Here is a 15,908-nt window from a genome sequence, read left to right as displayed (position 1 = left end):
ATGAGTGAGTGACGAGCAATAAATTGAAGTGCTTCAGACGAGCGTCGGGAAATGCGCGTGAAAAGTCAAAGGCGGCGCTCCGAATAAAGGTGCGGTCGAAATCGTCACGACGCACGCAGTAGTGAAGGGAGAAAAGAACGATGTCCTGCAGCGGAGGGCTATTTGCTGGAGCCTAGAGAAGCCGAAAGAAGGTGAAGGAACGGTACGATCGTGACGATGACCGAATTAATCAAATTGACCCGCGTTCTTGAAGTGAAAAACGGACTCGGCTTGCGATGGCGCTCGAGACGAACCGAATTGAATCGACAGCGACGAGAGGCAGTGGGATAATGGCGAAAAATCACTCCTCAGCCCCGTCCCCAACCGATCCCTAGCGTTCTGAAGCCCGTATGGTCTTTTTTCGGTCGCGTCCTGCCCGATGTTCGAAATCGCAATGTCGGCCTGCTTGGGTGGCCAAAATGTCGTCAAAGATCGTGTCGTCGAGACGGGACACGAAAGGGCGGAAATCGACAGTCGAGGGTGCGAAGAGTAAACCGCCGGAGAGAATTGAAGGCCGAAATCGTGAGAAAGGGGGGAAGGAGGGAAACGGGGGAGCGAGTGGTTAATGCGGTTTGGGTGGTGTGGGAGAGTGGAAGGAGGCGCTGCAAGCTGGGGCTGCAGTATGGGAAGGGCGGGGGGTGGATGTGACTGGAGGAGGGAGGAGCGAGCGGGACTGGGAGTGGCCGGGATTGTCGGATGGACTGACCTAAGTTAAGCCAGGCTGGAAATGGCAACGGGTGGGTGGGCGAGGCGTAAGGAGGGGTGGAGCGTGCACCCTGGCTTGGCTTCCATCGGGGCAGGCACCACGAAAATCAGTTGGCTCTTTCCTCGTGTCTACCCGCGTCTCAATCTGCACTCCACAATTCACAAACCATCAACTTAAGGCCCTCCTTATGGAGTCACTGTAGAACAGCCAGTCACCTTGGCCGTTGCTGCAAACTACTCACCGTACGAGTTCCGTGCGGGCAAGCGTGCGCGCCAGTCATTGGTATGGCTCATGGACGGTGTCTTCTAGAGCCGCACTTGGCACCCAGGCTATTCAAAGCTCCCGCTCGTAAGTTGGCATGGCACAGCGGGTTGCTGCCCTGAGCTAACGCTAGAAGGGTAGCGCTCTCAACTCTCGCTCCTACTGCCTGTCAGAATAACTCGCCTACAGCGCGCCATCCGCCTTCTGTAGCCCCTCTTCCGTGTAGTTTCTATCACCCAGTGGAGACCAACAGATAAGGCACATCTGGTGCGTTGTTTCAAGGGTGCTGTGTTCTTCCGCTTCTCCTGGATCATTGCGGGAGTCGCCAGTTCTCTTAGCAGTCCAGAGTCCAGACGGGCAGTTTGCAGCCTAGGGAAAGCCCCTGTAAGGCCTGGATGGTAACGATCTGGATGAGTGGAAGGTAGGTGTTTGATAAGACTTAGCGGGGTCAGTGTGTGCGTGTTTTACAACTTCGAGTCTACAGAGTTCGAGGACTGTGGGCCAATCAACGGTCGCGTACAGGTGCGCCTCTTGTCGAGTCCGATTGACTGTTTGAGATCTGGCTGGGATTCGATTCGCTCACAGACGGGGCAAGCGATGACAAGACCGACGCGTGCTGATAGGCCTGCGTTTACAGAGTCCTGGTCGTGGATCAGGCTGCTTTTCCCCGTGCTTTGGGCCTCCAGCACATACGGAGAAGCCAGAGCCCGGGACACGTGCCCGCAAAAAAAAGATTGAGAAAGGGTTGCGGTGTCACAGGCTCAAGCTTTCCCGACTATCCATGCAGGGATGAACATCGTGGTTTCAAGCATGGCGCAGGAGAACATGTGCGACATGGGCAGCTATCTGTACCCAAAACAAGAACAGCCGTCACTGGCGACAGAGCGAATCCAGTCCAAACAAGGCCCAAAAAAGCAAATGCGAAAGGCCAAGACGCTCCATAACTCGCATGGCCATCTCCGAAGAGGGGCATACAAGGGAGGCTTTGTTGCCGTCGAGACTCGAAAGGGGAGTTGTCAGCAGCAGCTTTGGGAATGACCCGTCGCGACACAGGGACTCGGCGTTCACTGAACCACTGCAGCTCTTCCCCGCTCTCAGGGGAATTGTCTGCCGCTTTCGCTGGCCAGCCTTCTTCTCATTGAGGACGAGGACCAATACTTTAACACGCGTCGATTAGGTAACTCGGCATGGTTAATAACAGATCATGTGTCGCGGAGGGGAGCGTATTTTATGGATTCGGACACTTGCCAAAGCCAGCCGCTAAGGCTGTTCCGAAGATGTTCCCAAAGAGAGAACAAAGCGACGGGACGTGGCTGAACCCTGCCTCGAGCTCAAGGTGGTGGTGCTGTGCCTACCTGGCCTCCAACCAGATGGGACGAGTGTCGTGGAATAATGGCGAAGTATATGCCGTTGCATTCAATAATAGTAATCTGCGAGCAAACCCCCGACTTGCCTCTTCTAGACGGCGTGCAGAACTCGCCGATTTCACGGGACAGTCACCTCAGTCAGTACAGCGAGCGGGAGGGCTGGAGAGGGCTGGAAGCTAGAGAGGGGAACAATCAGCCGCCATATGTGGCGGTGTTCAACCTGGATGTGCGTGCTTGTGGCTGAGAGTCGCCAGGGACACGCCCTTTCCCTTTCATGTCTCAGACAGAGGGCTATTTCTAGGGAAGCATTCGACCTGACATCCCCATTTCTTGGCGTAGCATTCGACAAACAACGTACCTCGATATACCAGTAGTATCTTGATTTCGGCCAATGCAATGCAACGCAATCGGTCCAGTGATGCAACTTGCAGATCCTAATTCTCTAGTGCGAGATCTTCTGCTTTTTTTCTCGACCACCAGTCACCTGGAACATGTCGACATGCGGTTTCAACTTGCACAGCACGGTAGTAGTCGACAGGTGCGTTGCATTCTACCGTTGCCCGCCGTTGGGCAGAGAGCTGTCCACTCTAACGCCGCCGCCTTTGCCTCTCTTCAGCACCAGGGCACTTTGTTTGCAAAAAAAACCTCCTCAATAACAGTGCTGGGCAGGACTCGACGTCTCTGTGCCTCAGGAGCGGGCGCCTGTTGCTATGCCTCTCCGTGCTGAATCAGCGCGCTAGACTCGGACTCGAGCACCACTCCATCAATGAAGCTCGGGTCCCCCGTTCCTGTTCGTGAGTTCGTTTAGCAAGCAGCAGCGCCTCCCAGCCCGCCCGAAACTGCAGCATCGCCGCATTTCCTTCAGTGAGCGGGTGACGTGGGAAGTGTGGGTTCTATTTTCTGTCCTACCCGCCGCACGAAGGCAACGTCGATGCGGCGGTGGCCTTCATCGGGTCGCTAGGCTCTGGCCACGAGTCCCGTGGGTCTCTTCGGGGCTGGACCCCAACGGTTCTCATCCGGTCTAACAGGCAAATAGATAATCTAGAATTCTTGGTGAATCCTTCATCCCCGAAGGAGTCTGCTACACAGAGAGAAGCCCCCCCAGCCTCATTCTGACCAACTAGCTGGCCCCCACTCGGAGCCTCTCTTTGGAGTCTTACAAGGCCACGACTGCTGCCAGATGCTTTCGGGCATGTGCACTCTATGTTGCATACAGACGCCTCAATCCTATTCCCAGCGCTTTGTTGCATATTGAGTGGTTTATATATCACATGACGTGCCGTACCGACGGCCAGGGCCTGTCAAACCTCAAATCATCAGATTGGGGCCGGCAAAGCGGCTTACACTCTGATCCGGTCTGATCTGAATTGGACTGGCTTGGACACGGGCTGGCTGGCTAGCTGGCTGACTGGCTGGCTGGCTGGCCGGGTTTGCGTAGGCTGTTGGCCCTCTACACTACAACAAAGGGCCAACAAGTGATAAAAAAAAGACTCGGCTGGACCAGGCCACCAAACCCAGGCAAAGAGGGCGAGGGAAGGCAACGCACAAACGGAAAAGCGAAAGACGAAAAAAATGGAAAAGAAAAGGAAGGAGATCGTCCGCGCATTTGGCATGATGTAGGATAAATTGGCCTTGAAACGCGGAGACGCAAGTCCCGGAGCTCGTCACATAGCACCCGCAAGCCGGCTTAATTTGGCCCCCTTGAGTGAGATGCACGCGCTTCCATGACCGAGAGCAGACACAGATGATTATGGTATTTTCTTATTCGTGTGCGACGTACGTGACGAGCTCCAAATGCAGTTCAGCATGTGTGATGACGGCGATGGCCATGCGTTGACACCCTCTGAACTAGCAGCACTTTGCTATGCCATTAATTGCTCTAATTGACGTATCCTAGCTCGGCTTGACAACCAGGACTATCTTTGCCCATGTCACTCACTTAGCTTGAGCCCTCTTCCCTGCTTGCCGGTGGACTTTCCTTGGGACCAACAAGGTCCTTGCCTGAATTAGTCGCTTCGCTGCTTCCAGTGTCGATGTGCGTCTCATCATACACGACGTCGGCACCGAGACGGCAATCAACCCTCGACACAATTGAGAGAGAGCGAGAGAGGGCGGGAGATGGAGCTTAGCTTCCCCGGTCGTGGGGTCCCCACTCCCTCCCGCATAATAGGCGTCGGCAGTCGTTCCCGCGTTGCGTGCGAGAGGGGGGTATAGCCGACTTCCGTTTCATCCTATCTTGAACTAAGCTGTAGACAATAGCTTCCCCTTGCAGCGGGCAAAGATGTCGAAACAAAACGTTCCAGAACAAATGTTTCAGCTCACGAGGGCACAAGGAGGGCACAAGGAGGGCCTCCTCGTTCGAATTCGAAAGGGAGGTGGCGATGAGATGCCGTCAAAACTGTTAGGAGTTAGGCTGATATAGTTTGTTGAAGAGACCGGGTATCAGGCCGTGGTTGGGGCTATTACAATTAGATTCCGGGGGAGCTGAGCCCCTGCGATCTCCGGCTCGCCAGGGGAGTGTGGTGAATGACATTGCGGTTTCGGCGGTAGGCCCCTATCTCCACCAGTGACGCTGGTCGCTTCGACCAAGAATGGAGAGGTATCGAGTCCGTCGCATGTTTTTCTCGCAGGAGACAGGCTTGTGTTGGCGGCAACAGTCTCAGATGGCGGCGTCCATCTCCCTGACCCTTTCAGCTCTCCTGATGCTCACTTCGACCTTCTCAACCCGTCCTTCCGCGCTCGCCACGAACTGCCCGTACTGGAGCACCCGGTCCTCGTACCAGGCCCGCATGACCCGCTCGCTGCGCGCCCGCAGCTCCGCCATCTCAGCCTCCTGCGCCAGCTGCATCGCCTCGACACCCTTCATCCGCGGGATCAGCGACGCCAGTTCGGCGCTGAGCTTGGGGTCCGGCACGGGTGTCTCCGAGGTCACCGTCGTGAGGGCCGAGGCGGTCGAGGGGAACGCAGACGCGTACGCCAAAACCGTGGCGCGGGTGTTTTCTGGGGAGAGCTCGACCGGCGGTGGCAGCGTCGTGTGAGGAGTGCGGGTATAGGGCTGGAAGAAGGAAGGATAGAGTTTGTCTAGGTCGTCCCGTTAGCAAAACAAGTTTATTGCAATTGGGAAAATGTGTGAGGCCATGCACCACGTACAGATCTCAACCAGCTCGAAGTAGACGCGAAAACGACGAAGGAGTGACGCGAACCGCTCCTCCAGGTCCGCCAGGGAGCTGGTAGCCGGTTCGGTGAGTGCCACTGACGGGGGCGAGGATGGCCCGTAGAGAATTTGCTCGATTCGAAGAAGGCGTGACTCGAGCAGCGAGATCGTAGCCAGCGTTGTCCTGTCCAGTGTGTCGTCCATGACGTCGATGCTGCTGGTGTCGAGGTAGAATCTGTAATCTGTCCCTAGCGTCGAAGCAGTTCCTCCAAGGACTACAGATTGGTGCAATTCTTGCTCAATTGGCGCAGGAGAAAAAATGATTTCAGAACAACAGCAGCCGTGATCTTGACCTCCTGATCTTGCGGGGTGTGCTGGGTTCGTGAACAGGAATGGCTCGGAAGACGTCGTCGGATATCCGCACCTTCCCCGGGTTCCAGCTCCCCCAGAAAAGCATGGACGATGACACTGCAGCTGGTGCTGGCGAAGCCTGTAAGGCTGAGCAACCTAGCGTGGCTTGTGCGCCCGTCTAATTTTCTAGGCTAATCTGGGGTGGCGTGCTGATTGGCTTACACCCCTGGACGAGAGGCGACAACGGTGCCTGCCACGATGTCTTTAGCATCCGCTGAACTCCTGAACGGCCACAAGAGCAAACGGCACCAAAAGACGGTAGCGACATTCGCATAGCACCCGCAACGCCTCACGAACCCCGACAATCCTTACTAGGATAATACCTAGAAACTTCTCTCCGAGCAACGTTTCGGCACACCTACAACCATCATCGGATGGTTCTCGCAATTCTGCCAGCATCGCCTTGGGCACGGTAAATTACCGCTTTTGAGGGTGACGACAGCGGCGACGACGGCGTAGCCAGCCAGCGCAAACTCGACCGCTACTTCGAGTAAGCTCTTGGGATTTCGGCAAGCCGTCGACGGGAAATACACGACAATCTCTTAGCGATTCAACGGGAATAAAGACGGACCCTGGTAGGCCTATTGGTTATGACTGGCTATTCGACAATCGCAGATCTCAGCGATTCGGGAGGAACGGGCGCAGGAATCATGGCGCCGTGAGTACAAGCCCGTGTTTTTAGGAGTTAATCAACGACGGTTCTAACTTCTGTGGATGGGCTAGACAACGAAGAGGTCGCATTTCGAAGGTGGGCGGCGGCAGTGCCTCCATGATGAGCAGCAACATCAATCTCGTTAATACAAGTGCGTTTTACTCACTTCTTTGGTGGACGGACTAGGGGCTGCGATTTCTAACAAAATGCTTGCAGTCATTGGTGCGGGAACACTTGCAATGCCCTTGGCCATGTCCCATTTTGGCGTCATGCTGGGAGTCATCCTCATCGTGTGGTGCGGACTCACATCAGCCTTTGGTCTCTACCTCCAAGGACGCTGTTCACGATATATCGACAGGGGATCGTCGTCCTTCTTCGCTCTGTCGCAGATGACGTACCCGAATGCGGCGGTAGTCTTTGATGCCGCCATTGCTATCAAGTGCTTCGGTGTTGGCGTGTCGTACATGATCATTATTGGTAACCTGATGCCCGGCGTCGTCAAGGCGTTTGGTACCGGCGCCGAGGGACTGCCGTTTCTTGCTGACCGCAAGTTCTGGATAACTGTCTTCTTCCTAGTGTTCATCATCCCCCTGAGCTTCCCTAAGAAGCTGGACTCGCTCAAGTACACAAGTCTGGTTGCCCTCGTTTCGATTGGCTACTTGATCATCCTGGTTGTCTATCATTTTGCAGCCGACGACCACTCCGACCGCGGAGAGATACGCTTCATTACCTGGGAAGGGCCAGTTGCGGCGCTGAGTAGTTTGCCAGTTATTATCTTTGCATATACATGCCACCAAAATGTATGTGCTATAGTTAACCGTCGATCCTTGTTTCACTGCTAACGCCTTGCCAGATGTTTTCTATTTTGAATGAGATTAAAGATAATTCTCCCGGGAGCATTGTTGGCGTCATAGCCTCTAGCATTGGCTCTGCTGCTTCTGTCTACGTTCTTGTTGCCATTACTGGTTACCTCACTTTCGGCAGCGGCGTGGACGGAAACATTGTTTCAATGTGTAAGGAATCTTGCCATGCCTCTCTTCCCGAAACCACCCTCGCTAACAGGCATCGCTCTAGATTCCGCCTCGATACCCTCTACAATCGCCAAAGCTGCTATCGTCATCCTGGTAACATTCAGCGTGCCGTTGCAGGTCCACCCATGCCGTGCCTCGGTTGACGCCGTCTTGAGGTGGCGGCCCGGAAAGAGGTTACCGGCCAACGGCGGCAGCCAAGGATCTCTTCCAGGGAGCCAGCCTCTTCTGCCTTCGGTTAATTCTTCAGGCCCTCTCGACAGCCACGGAGCGCCAGCGACTGCCATGTCAGAGCTACGATTTGCGCTGATTACCAGCGGAATTCTTGTTTTGAGCTACATCACTGCTCTGAACGTGTCAAGCCTTGACCGGGTTCTGGCATATGTCGGCAGCACAGGGTCTACGGCCATCTCGTTCATCCTGCCTGGCATGTTTTACTACAAGATCAGCGACCCCGACAGCATCTACCACCAGCGCCTCACCAAGGAAGACGACGACGCCGACTTCTCCGAGGCCGCCTCGGACGATTCCATCCCCGAGGCGTCCGGCTCTGGCATAGTGGACAGCGTCGCCAGCATTCACTCCATAGCTGGTGGAGGAGCCGGTGGGCTATCCCGCTGGCGGTGGCGGCGCAAGTGGCGCTGGGATATGGAGCACATCGAGACAGTGCTGCTGCGAAAGCTTGCCCTGCTTCTGTCGATATACGGGTTCTGCGTCATGATTGTGTGCTTGTCCATGAATGCGTTCTTATCACACTCGAAGAAGTAGTCCTATCCAGTTTCTGAAAAGGGCAGAAAAGATTGAAATACCTTGCATCACTAAGGTAGGATATTGCATTGTATATGGTTAGTGTACTACGCGTGGGAACAGGTAGCCTGGTCCGTCGTGCGCTCCAAGACCATTCCCGGCTGGCGTTTTCTGGAGAATCTTGGGGTTTGCTTTTTACACGCATTAGCGAGGTGGGGGGTTGTTGGCATGGATGGATGCATTGTTGTATATATGGAACCCGAAAATGTTACTTTTTGTCACCCAAGAGACGTTATACTGATATTTTGCATGTCAGATTTCCCTTTTTTGTTTTCTAGTAGTTTCAGGGAGTCAAATGAAATGAAGTTACAGCGTCGTTATATATATCACTAATCTAAGATTTGCAAAGAAACTTGGTGCTCAGATTTCAGCGACTTTGGTAGTCTTGGGAAAACGCTGCCCATGGCCTCGTCATTGTGGCTGTCGATTGCATACCTGAATTTCTCCCTCCTTCCCGTCTCCTGTTGTAGAGCTTATGCTAATTGGCACATTGATCGGTTTAGGGGGAAACGAGACTAATGACTGCCTTCCTCGACAGACTGACAAAACTCCGATAGTATCAATTGACGTTTGGAACGACCTAGTGCATCCTCTCCGTCAGGGTGCTCTCCGTCCGCCTGGAGGCTACGTCTTTCTCTCCGTCTCTCGAGAGGCTGAGGCATTGTCGTTCCGCAGAGGTAGGCCACGCAAGGTTGTTCTTGTTGATATCATCCCCTGTGCGCCGTTGGCTAGATTTGTTAGCATAAGCCCTCTGCCTCCTGTGTCAACAGGTGGCGGTTATGCTTTCTCGAGATCCAGAATTCGCCCGAGGCAGCGCAGCCCCAGGAAGCACCACTGGTGGTCCATTTCCCTCTCACCACAGAGAACCAATAATCGGGTATATTGTGTATTTTCCCCCTTTCTTCCCTCCTGTCATCGGTAATTGCATGTTGTATAGTACAGTGTTGTGTAGGCCACTCCCCAAAACGCCTTCTAAAATGTGCCCAGATGACTTGTTGTTTTGTGTACATGCGGTTGATATCGAATAGAGCGACAAAACTAGTTGCCGCATCCTCTCCCCTCGTCCCGGTCAGTTCGGTTGCGGCGGGGGTGCGTTCGGCTTCTTGGACGCCGGGGCCTTTTTCGTGTCGAACAAGCCTGTCCACTTGGGGACAGCTCGTTGCTTCGGGAGAGGCGGATTGACTTTCGGCTGCAGTATCCCGATCTACACGGAAGAAGATATCGTCAATACCCGGTCAAGGCGTTCTAACCAAGGCGCTTTGCTTTGGTCGAGCGGAGTCTCAGTGAGGTTTGTGTCGGTCGTCTTACCATTGACAATAACCGCCAGACCGTCTCGGTCGGTTGCGCGCCCACGCCGACCCAGTACTGTGCTCTCCTCTTGTCTAGCTTGATGTCCTTGTGCAGCTTGCCGGACGTGTCGTACGAATCGCCCTTGGGGATCGGGTCGTAGGTGCCAATGACCTCGAGAGGTCGGCTGTCGCGTGCGGTTCTAGAGGGGAGGGGAATTTGAGTCAGCCCGAGTCAGGAATCAAGCCCTCCAAGGAACGCGCCGCGGTTGTGTGGTTCGTCCTAGAAAATTCGCAGCTGCGTGCATCGCTGGAGCTGTGCGCGCCCGTGCCTGTTCGAGAGAGATCGGATGCACATACCGTGCCTGGGTCACCACGATGTTGTAAAAGGGCTGGTTACGGCGGCCGAAGCGCGCAAGACGCATCTTGACGACCATGGCGGCGGGAGTCGAGTGCCGGGATCGTCTCGTTTGGCGGCGGTGGGTTGGTGATGTCGGGGAATCGCCCGCTGCTCCGATGGTTGCAGAAATTTGAAGGTTTGGAAAGCTCAGGCGTGGGCGGTGGTTTCAGGGGCCGGAACTGATTGGCGGGCGCGCGGAGGCGGACTGTGGCAGAAATCACCCCAGAAGGCAAAGCCACAAACCCCAGTTCCGCTGGCCAATCAGATGCTGTGTAGGTCGTAGGTTCAGTCGGGTCACACCTTCCATCCCATCCATCTACCAAAAGAAGTGCTAGTAACGTCACCACTTCCTCTCTCAATGCTAAGTGCGCAATTTGACGGATACAGGTAGACAAAACAGGCGCAGATTCTTCCAGGCGTTAGTTTCTCTCCTCGCTTCCATTTTCTACCAAATTTCTCGTTCAACTCGTACATTCTGCAGCGTCGCCTTTTGACCAGCTCAGCTCAGCTCCAGCCACACGGTGCGCATGCCTTATGAACGGCTTCGGCTTCCGTGACCTTGCCTTGCGTACCCGCCCTACCTAACCAAGCTGGCAGCAGCAGATTTTTGTACCATCATGGCGCTCAAGGTGTGTTAGTCCAAGACCCCTCACGGGCTTTTGTTGTACTTGTGTACAACACATACCGGTTGCGTGGGGTTTGTTTTCGCCCCTTATACTTGCTGGCTAGCCGAATCTACAAATATGCTGGCTGGGATTGTTGCATTGCATGGTCCGGTTCTAGGCTCTCGTCTGACTATCTCCGGGGGTCTAGACTCTCTCGGCAAAGGCTGCGGCAGCTCTCGATAGAGACCTTATGAGCACCGGCGCCTTCTCGATTGACCAGCTGATGGAGCTGGCTGGTCTTTCGGTTTCCCAAGCCGGTCTGTTATTGCCTTATTTCACTCCTTCCTCCTCCTTTTTTTCCTTCTCCCCCCTTTCCTCCCCCTCGGACTCGTTCCCGGAAAATGGCACCCAAGTGGATTCCGACCTCTCCTTTTCCCTATAGTCCCATCAGGCATATTTATGGCTTCTATTGACCCGTTGGTCTAGTTTACCGTGTTCATCCCGTCACTCAGGGAAGCAGGGTTCTTGTTGCCGTTGGCCCTGGAAACAACGGTTAGCCACTGTTGATGTGTTTCAGGGGGTGGCTAGTGCGCTTACCAGCCTTGCAGGAGGGGATGGCCTCGTTGCAGCCCGCCACCTCCGCCATTACGGCTTTCTACCCACCGTTTATTACCCGAAACGGAGCAAGAACGATCTATACCAGGTAAAGCAGGACCCTTTTCCACCATATCACTGCCCACGGCCCCGAACTAGCAAGTGCATGCTGGCGAGTTGCTGATTAGGTCTTTGAGCCAAATTTTGTTATTGTTTATATTAACCCAGCTTCCCGAGCCCTGTCTTGCTTCCGAAAGAGATGCTTCTGCACTGCAGAGGCTTCATCAGTAGCATACGTGTATTGTGCTGCCGTGAACCTCCCCCCTTCTCGGTCCTGCTGCTCCTCTGTCGACGAGTCGCTTATTCGTGTCCGCAGCGCCTGGTCAAGCAGTTGGAAGACCTCGATGTTCCCTTTGTCGAAGACTTCCCAGCTGCCCTGGAGTCGACTGACCATGTGGTCGATGCCATCTTCGGTTGGTTTCTTCCCCCAGACCTACCAACCTCGCACTCCGCCTTGTGATTAAACTCCCAGCTAAATGCATCCAGGCTTCAGCTTCTCTGGCGAGGTCCGAGAGCCGTTCCCCGCCGTCATCCAGGCCATGGCCAACACCAAGGTGCCGGTGACCTCGGTCGACGCCCCGTCGTCGTGGAATATTGAGGAGGGGCCACCCAAGTCCGGAACTGGCAGCTCGTTCCACCCTGATGTCCTTGTCAGTTTGACGGCGCCGAAACCTCTTGTCAAGTTCTTCAGTGGTCGTCATTTCATCGGCGGTCGGTACGTACTGGGTGCCCGCCCTGGCAAACGCCGACTTGAGTTCGCTAATCTCCTCGCTCAGGTTTGTCACGCACGCTATCGCAAAAAAGTATGATTTCGATGTTCCGGAGTACGAGGGAATCGATCAGGTTGTCGAGGTCGGGCCCGAAGGACACAAGCTTTGAGCAAGACGGACGGCCCGGGCTGTCCGAAGTTGTCGTCGACGTGATGGTTAGAACTCCGCCCCCTTTTGACTTCCTCCTCCCTCCATACTTCCTCCTTTCGTATCTCTGGCATGGCTACATCACTGCACAGCCGCCGTTGCGGCTGTTTGGGCAGACCAGGCTCGGGCATCCTCCCTCTTCCATGTCAAGTCGGCGGACAATAGTGCCGTTGGGGCAGCGCACCAGAGGGGGGTGGAAATCCTTGCAGAACTCGACATAGACCAAGTAACTTTTCCCGCAGGCTGGGCACTCACTGGTGATGTGCTCAATACACATTAAAACCAGCGATCGAGGATTCTCTCGCAACGTTTGATGATGATTGGGAGGGGCCGACGGTGTCCGAAGCCTTGGGCGACATTGACTGCTCCTGGGGGCTGCTCTCGCTTTGGTGTGGCTTGATATATCCTTTGGGTAGAGATGTGGCTGCCCGGTTGTGAGCCTCGTTGTTGTTTTCGTTAACCATTTAGGGGGGGTGGAGGGCAGCGGGAGGCTAGGGATCCGAGCCGGACATGAGCTGGCGCTCCCTGCCAACAGAGGGCCGCTACAGCCAGCTGCGTCTTGCCACCGGGAACCCCACGGCACTGGCTTTCCACTTGGGCAGACCGTCCGCAAAAGATATCGTGGCAAAGGTGAGCCACTGTGACACGTAAGGAGCGGTCCCGAAGGGAAAAGATTGCTGGCTACTTGGGTACTTGGCCCGAAACGCAGCAGCCCACTTTGAGTGATAGGCGGTCAACACATGGATACCAGTATCTGTGCACCCGCAGGCTTTCCTTTTCCCTCGAAGTTTCCCCTCCATTCTGTGTGCTGTACGTACCTCACTTACCTGAGTCTGTTGAGCCACCGCAGTACCCACGGGTGGTACGTACCTGGCGAAAGGCAGGCTGTCCGGAGCAAACGCTCCGTCGCGCGCTTGATTGGCCAGCGCGGCACGCTGCGCTTACAAGCTGCCCGCTAAAAGAACATTTGCTCTCAGCGTGTTCTAGACCTGGAACTGCGGCCTGCCAGATCCTGCTCCCCCCCCCCGGGGGCCGGCCTGCTGCCCTCTGCGCTGGCTCCGTTTCGGGTAGAATCCATGGATGGCTCCAAGGTCATGGATGGCTGTTTCCAGCTTATTCTCTCCACTGGCGAGCCGAAGCCGCCCCGCCGCACGCCCTCGGGAGGTCCATGCCGGTTCGTTCGTTGCGAGGGTCGTCTTGGGATATCTAGGCGGTTCTGCGCCTGCATTCTGCTGAGAGCTTGAGCTATCGCGGCGATGGCTTCATGGACAAGGCAGAAAAAAGGAAAAAAAAAAAAAAAAAAAAAAAAGGCCCCTCCCACGCTGCCGTAGAGGGAGCAAGCCCGTGGAATCGGACAGAAAAGCTTGAGAGATCCACCGATTTTGGGTCTTGGATGCAAATGGAGGAAGCAGCCTGGAACTTGCGAGCCATTCTTCCCAATCTCAGCTGACTTGATTTCGCACCCCGCCCTGCCCTGAGGGACGCAACCACCAGCCTGGAAGGCGGCGCCTTCCTTGCGCTAGTGTCAAGGGGAGATAGATGGTGGGGTGGCCGCCGCCCTTCGAGGTCATTATGCTCTAGGGCTCCTTCCCATTCAGATTCCAAATTTACAGTTACGATTGCGAGCAGTTCCTTGGTGCCTTGTCGGCAGCGCAGCTCTGCCCCACAAACAAACAATTGCGGGAAAAAAGAAAAACCGTTGACTGTCGGCACTTCATGGTACTGGGCCTCAAGTTGGAGCCAGGCAGTCCCTGGCCTGAACATGGGATGGGGGGAGGCGGGGGTTGAGAAAGAAGGGCCCATCATCCCAACTCCCAAGAGAGTGGGAAGAATCGGATTGCAAACCATGCAAACCGCCTCCGTATCCACACATACAGCATACCAACCCCGCATAAATTGTAAACACCCTAGAGAGCTTTCCTGCCTCGAATGCCTCTCGAAACGTTTACCAAGTCGCGAGTGCCACAATTGCGCGGCGAGGATATTGCCAGGTAACACACACCGATCACAAGGTAAAACGCGATGGCAAATACGCCCTTCTGCAGACGGGGCATGGTCGAAGCCGGTCTCGACGGCATCAACAGCACAGGTTCCCGACGATGGCGTGCGTGGACGGGCTCATAAGGCCAGCCTGGGCCCTGGCTCTGCCGCAGCCTGTGAGTCTTGACCCCTGTCAACCTGGAAGACAATGTCTGGGTGTGGACGCCACAGCCGTTGGGCCACAGCCGCGTGCATGCACTGCTGGAGGTCAAGGTGGGGAGCTTTTCCTAGCCCAGCTTCTTTCTCCCGTCGCTTTCTCGTCCTGCAGGTTGGAGGGCATCAACACGAAGCCTAAGGAATAGAAGCCAGGCATCTGTACGGCCCCCGGCTCAGGCTGCTCAGCTCGGCTCGGCTCTGGCTCGTGTCAGATAACGACCGCCCGTCCGCGCGCGCGTTTCGCGACCCGAACGGATAATACTTTGCTTGTTCCTATCTATGTCTGGTGTATCGCTCTCCCCGCGCTGCGCTTCGCTTCCCGACACGACGGGGTGGACTCCAAAACAATATCAGGCTAGGGCCAAGCTTCGTCCGAGGACACCCATCGTCAGTGGAACCGGCGAGCTGGTCGGTGGAGATTGAGTTAGTTCTAAAGGTTGCTCCATCCAGGCCCGGGTCGCCAACCCCTGCAGACCAAGCTCTGAATGCGCTTTGCACCAGATGCCGATTTATCAGAGGCAAATTCACTTTCGCCCCCGACCATGCAAGATTTCGAGCTCAGACTCCTCCTTACCTTGGGTGGGCCAGCTAGTCCCAAGAAGAGCTTCTTCTCCCCCCTCCTTCCCCGCTCCCCAACTTGGCGGTACCCCTCGAAAGCTGCCTGCAAATCCGCCGCCGCACTGTCCTCATCTGCAAGTAATCCATCCTGACGACTCCTCGTCGCTCGTGCTCGCTACATGAAGCCAGAGCGGCGCGTCTAAATACCACACAGAAAATGAGAATTCACTAAAATAAAGCAATCGGTATTAGCCATAAACCGGACTTACCGAAGGAAGCATGTCTCGGCCTGTCTATTACGGCTTTGCTGCGGCAAGCTTCTCGATTATGTTACTGATCAACGCCGAGCTTCCCCCCGCCCATCAATACTATATTCCCACGAGAAACAAGTGCCAAATAGATGCCAATCAGCAAGGAGAGCAATTACCCCACCATGATTAACCAAAACGGCTGGGGTTGGGGACGTGTGTGTCTCCAATTCATATGGCAAGGCTCTGGGAACGATAGAGACATCTTGCCTTGTATGTATTACTGCGTACACACGTGAATGGCCGACGTGAGCCGCATGGCAAACATTGAGCGAACAGCATCCCAATCAGCATTGTATATTACAGGGTACTACTGTGATGCATGTACTGACCGGTAGCACATTGTCTCGGGGAGTTCCGCGTCTACTGATGCTAGCGGGATAGGTGGACATGCAGTGGTGTGCCCTTGGTGGATAGATGCCACGCCTTGCCCTGTACTTAGTTCATTCAGCTCTTTGCCGGAGTCGCCCTGTCCCGACTTTCCTAGGCCAGCGGGGAAACTCTTACCCTCTCTCCCCGTTATCACCTTTTTATTCCCTTTTTAATACAAAAAAGGGAA

At 55.1% G+C, this 15,908-nt stretch overlaps 6 protein-coding genes across 6 annotated transcripts; 2 read left to right on the top strand and 4 right to left on the bottom strand.

The window, feature by feature from the left end:
* Positions 1-5,032: 5,032 nt before the first annotated feature.
* B0T26DRAFT_747228 (uncharacterized protein) lies at positions 5,033-5,731 on the bottom strand (the record flags this gene model as incomplete). Its single annotated transcript, XM_060444819.1, has 2 exons — positions 5,033-5,454; positions 5,524-5,731. The coding sequence occupies 2 exons, from the start codon at positions 5,729-5,731 to the stop codon at positions 5,033-5,035; spliced, it is 630 nt and encodes a 209-aa protein (XP_060299693.1).
* A 409-nt stretch (positions 5,732-6,140) lies between these two features.
* Positions 6,141-8,664, top strand: B0T26DRAFT_691967 (transmembrane amino acid transporter protein-domain-containing protein). Its single transcript, XM_060441150.1, has 5 exons — positions 6,141-6,596; positions 6,662-6,741; positions 6,807-7,390; positions 7,444-7,603; positions 7,665-8,664. The coding sequence occupies exons 1-5, from the start codon at positions 6,529-6,531 to the stop codon at positions 8,384-8,386; spliced, it is 1,614 nt and encodes a 537-aa protein (XP_060299692.1). The 5' UTR covers positions 6,141-6,528; the 3' UTR covers positions 8,387-8,664.
* Positions 8,665-9,494: 830 nt separating this feature from the next.
* Positions 9,495-10,148, bottom strand: B0T26DRAFT_671580 (ribosomal protein S16, mitochondrial; the record flags this gene model as incomplete). The annotated part of the gene is made up of 3 exons (XM_060439351.1): positions 9,495-9,629; positions 9,734-9,914; positions 10,072-10,148. The coding sequence occupies 3 exons, from the start codon at positions 10,146-10,148 to the stop codon at positions 9,495-9,497; spliced, it is 393 nt and encodes a 130-aa protein (XP_060299691.1).
* A 580-nt stretch (positions 10,149-10,728) lies between these two features.
* B0T26DRAFT_737725 (YjeF N-terminal domain-containing protein) lies at positions 10,729-12,249 on the top strand (the record flags this gene model as incomplete). Its single annotated transcript, XM_060443492.1, has 7 exons — positions 10,729-10,740; positions 10,925-11,033; positions 11,203-11,268; positions 11,325-11,419; positions 11,687-11,783; positions 11,857-12,085; positions 12,147-12,249. The coding sequence occupies 7 exons, from the start codon at positions 10,729-10,731 to the stop codon at positions 12,247-12,249; spliced, it is 711 nt and encodes a 236-aa protein (XP_060299690.1).
* Positions 12,250-12,363: 114 nt separating this feature from the next.
* On the bottom strand, positions 12,364-12,564 carry B0T26DRAFT_639730 (uncharacterized protein; the record flags this gene model as incomplete). The annotated part of the gene is made up of 1 exon (XM_060437160.1): positions 12,364-12,564. One exon carries the CDS (start codon positions 12,562-12,564, stop codon positions 12,364-12,366), a length of 201 nt encoding a protein of 66 aa, XP_060299689.1.
* An 825-nt stretch (positions 12,565-13,389) lies between these two features.
* B0T26DRAFT_104973 (uncharacterized protein) lies at positions 13,390-14,574 on the bottom strand. Its single transcript, XM_060433245.1, has one exon. The coding sequence runs from the start codon at positions 14,178-14,180 to the stop codon at positions 13,533-13,535; it is 648 nt and encodes a 215-aa protein (XP_060299688.1). The 5' UTR covers positions 14,181-14,574; the 3' UTR covers positions 13,390-13,532.
* Positions 14,575-15,908: the final 1,334 nt, after the last annotated feature.

Source organism: Lasiosphaeria miniovina (assembly GCF_030549165.1).
Source record: "Lasiosphaeria miniovina strain SMH2392-1A chromosome Unknown B0T26scaffold_2, whole genome shotgun sequence".
NCBI classification, from domain to species: domain Eukaryota; kingdom Fungi; phylum Ascomycota; class Sordariomycetes; order Sordariales; family Lasiosphaeriaceae; genus Lasiosphaeria; species Lasiosphaeria miniovina.
This window is presented reverse-complemented; position numbering and strand designations above follow the sequence as displayed.

Excerpts from the sequence above, each read along its gene's own strand:
- B0T26DRAFT_104973 (XM_060433245.1), bottom strand. The coding sequence starts at position 14,180 with ATGCGGGGTTGGTATGCTGTATGTGTGGATACGGAGGCGGTTTGCATG.
- B0T26DRAFT_691967 (XM_060441150.1), top strand. The coding sequence starts at position 6,529 with ATGACTGGCTATTCGACAATCGCAGATCTCAGCGATTCGGGAGGAACG. Across the intron at positions 6,742-6,806 it reads CATCAATCTCGTTAATACAA|TCATTGGTGCGGGAACACTT; the intron begins GTGCGTTTTACT and ends AAATGCTTGCAG. Across the intron at positions 7,604-7,664 it reads CGGAAACATTGTTTCAATGT|ATTCCGCCTCGATACCCTCT; the intron begins GTAAGGAATCTT and ends GCATCGCTCTAG.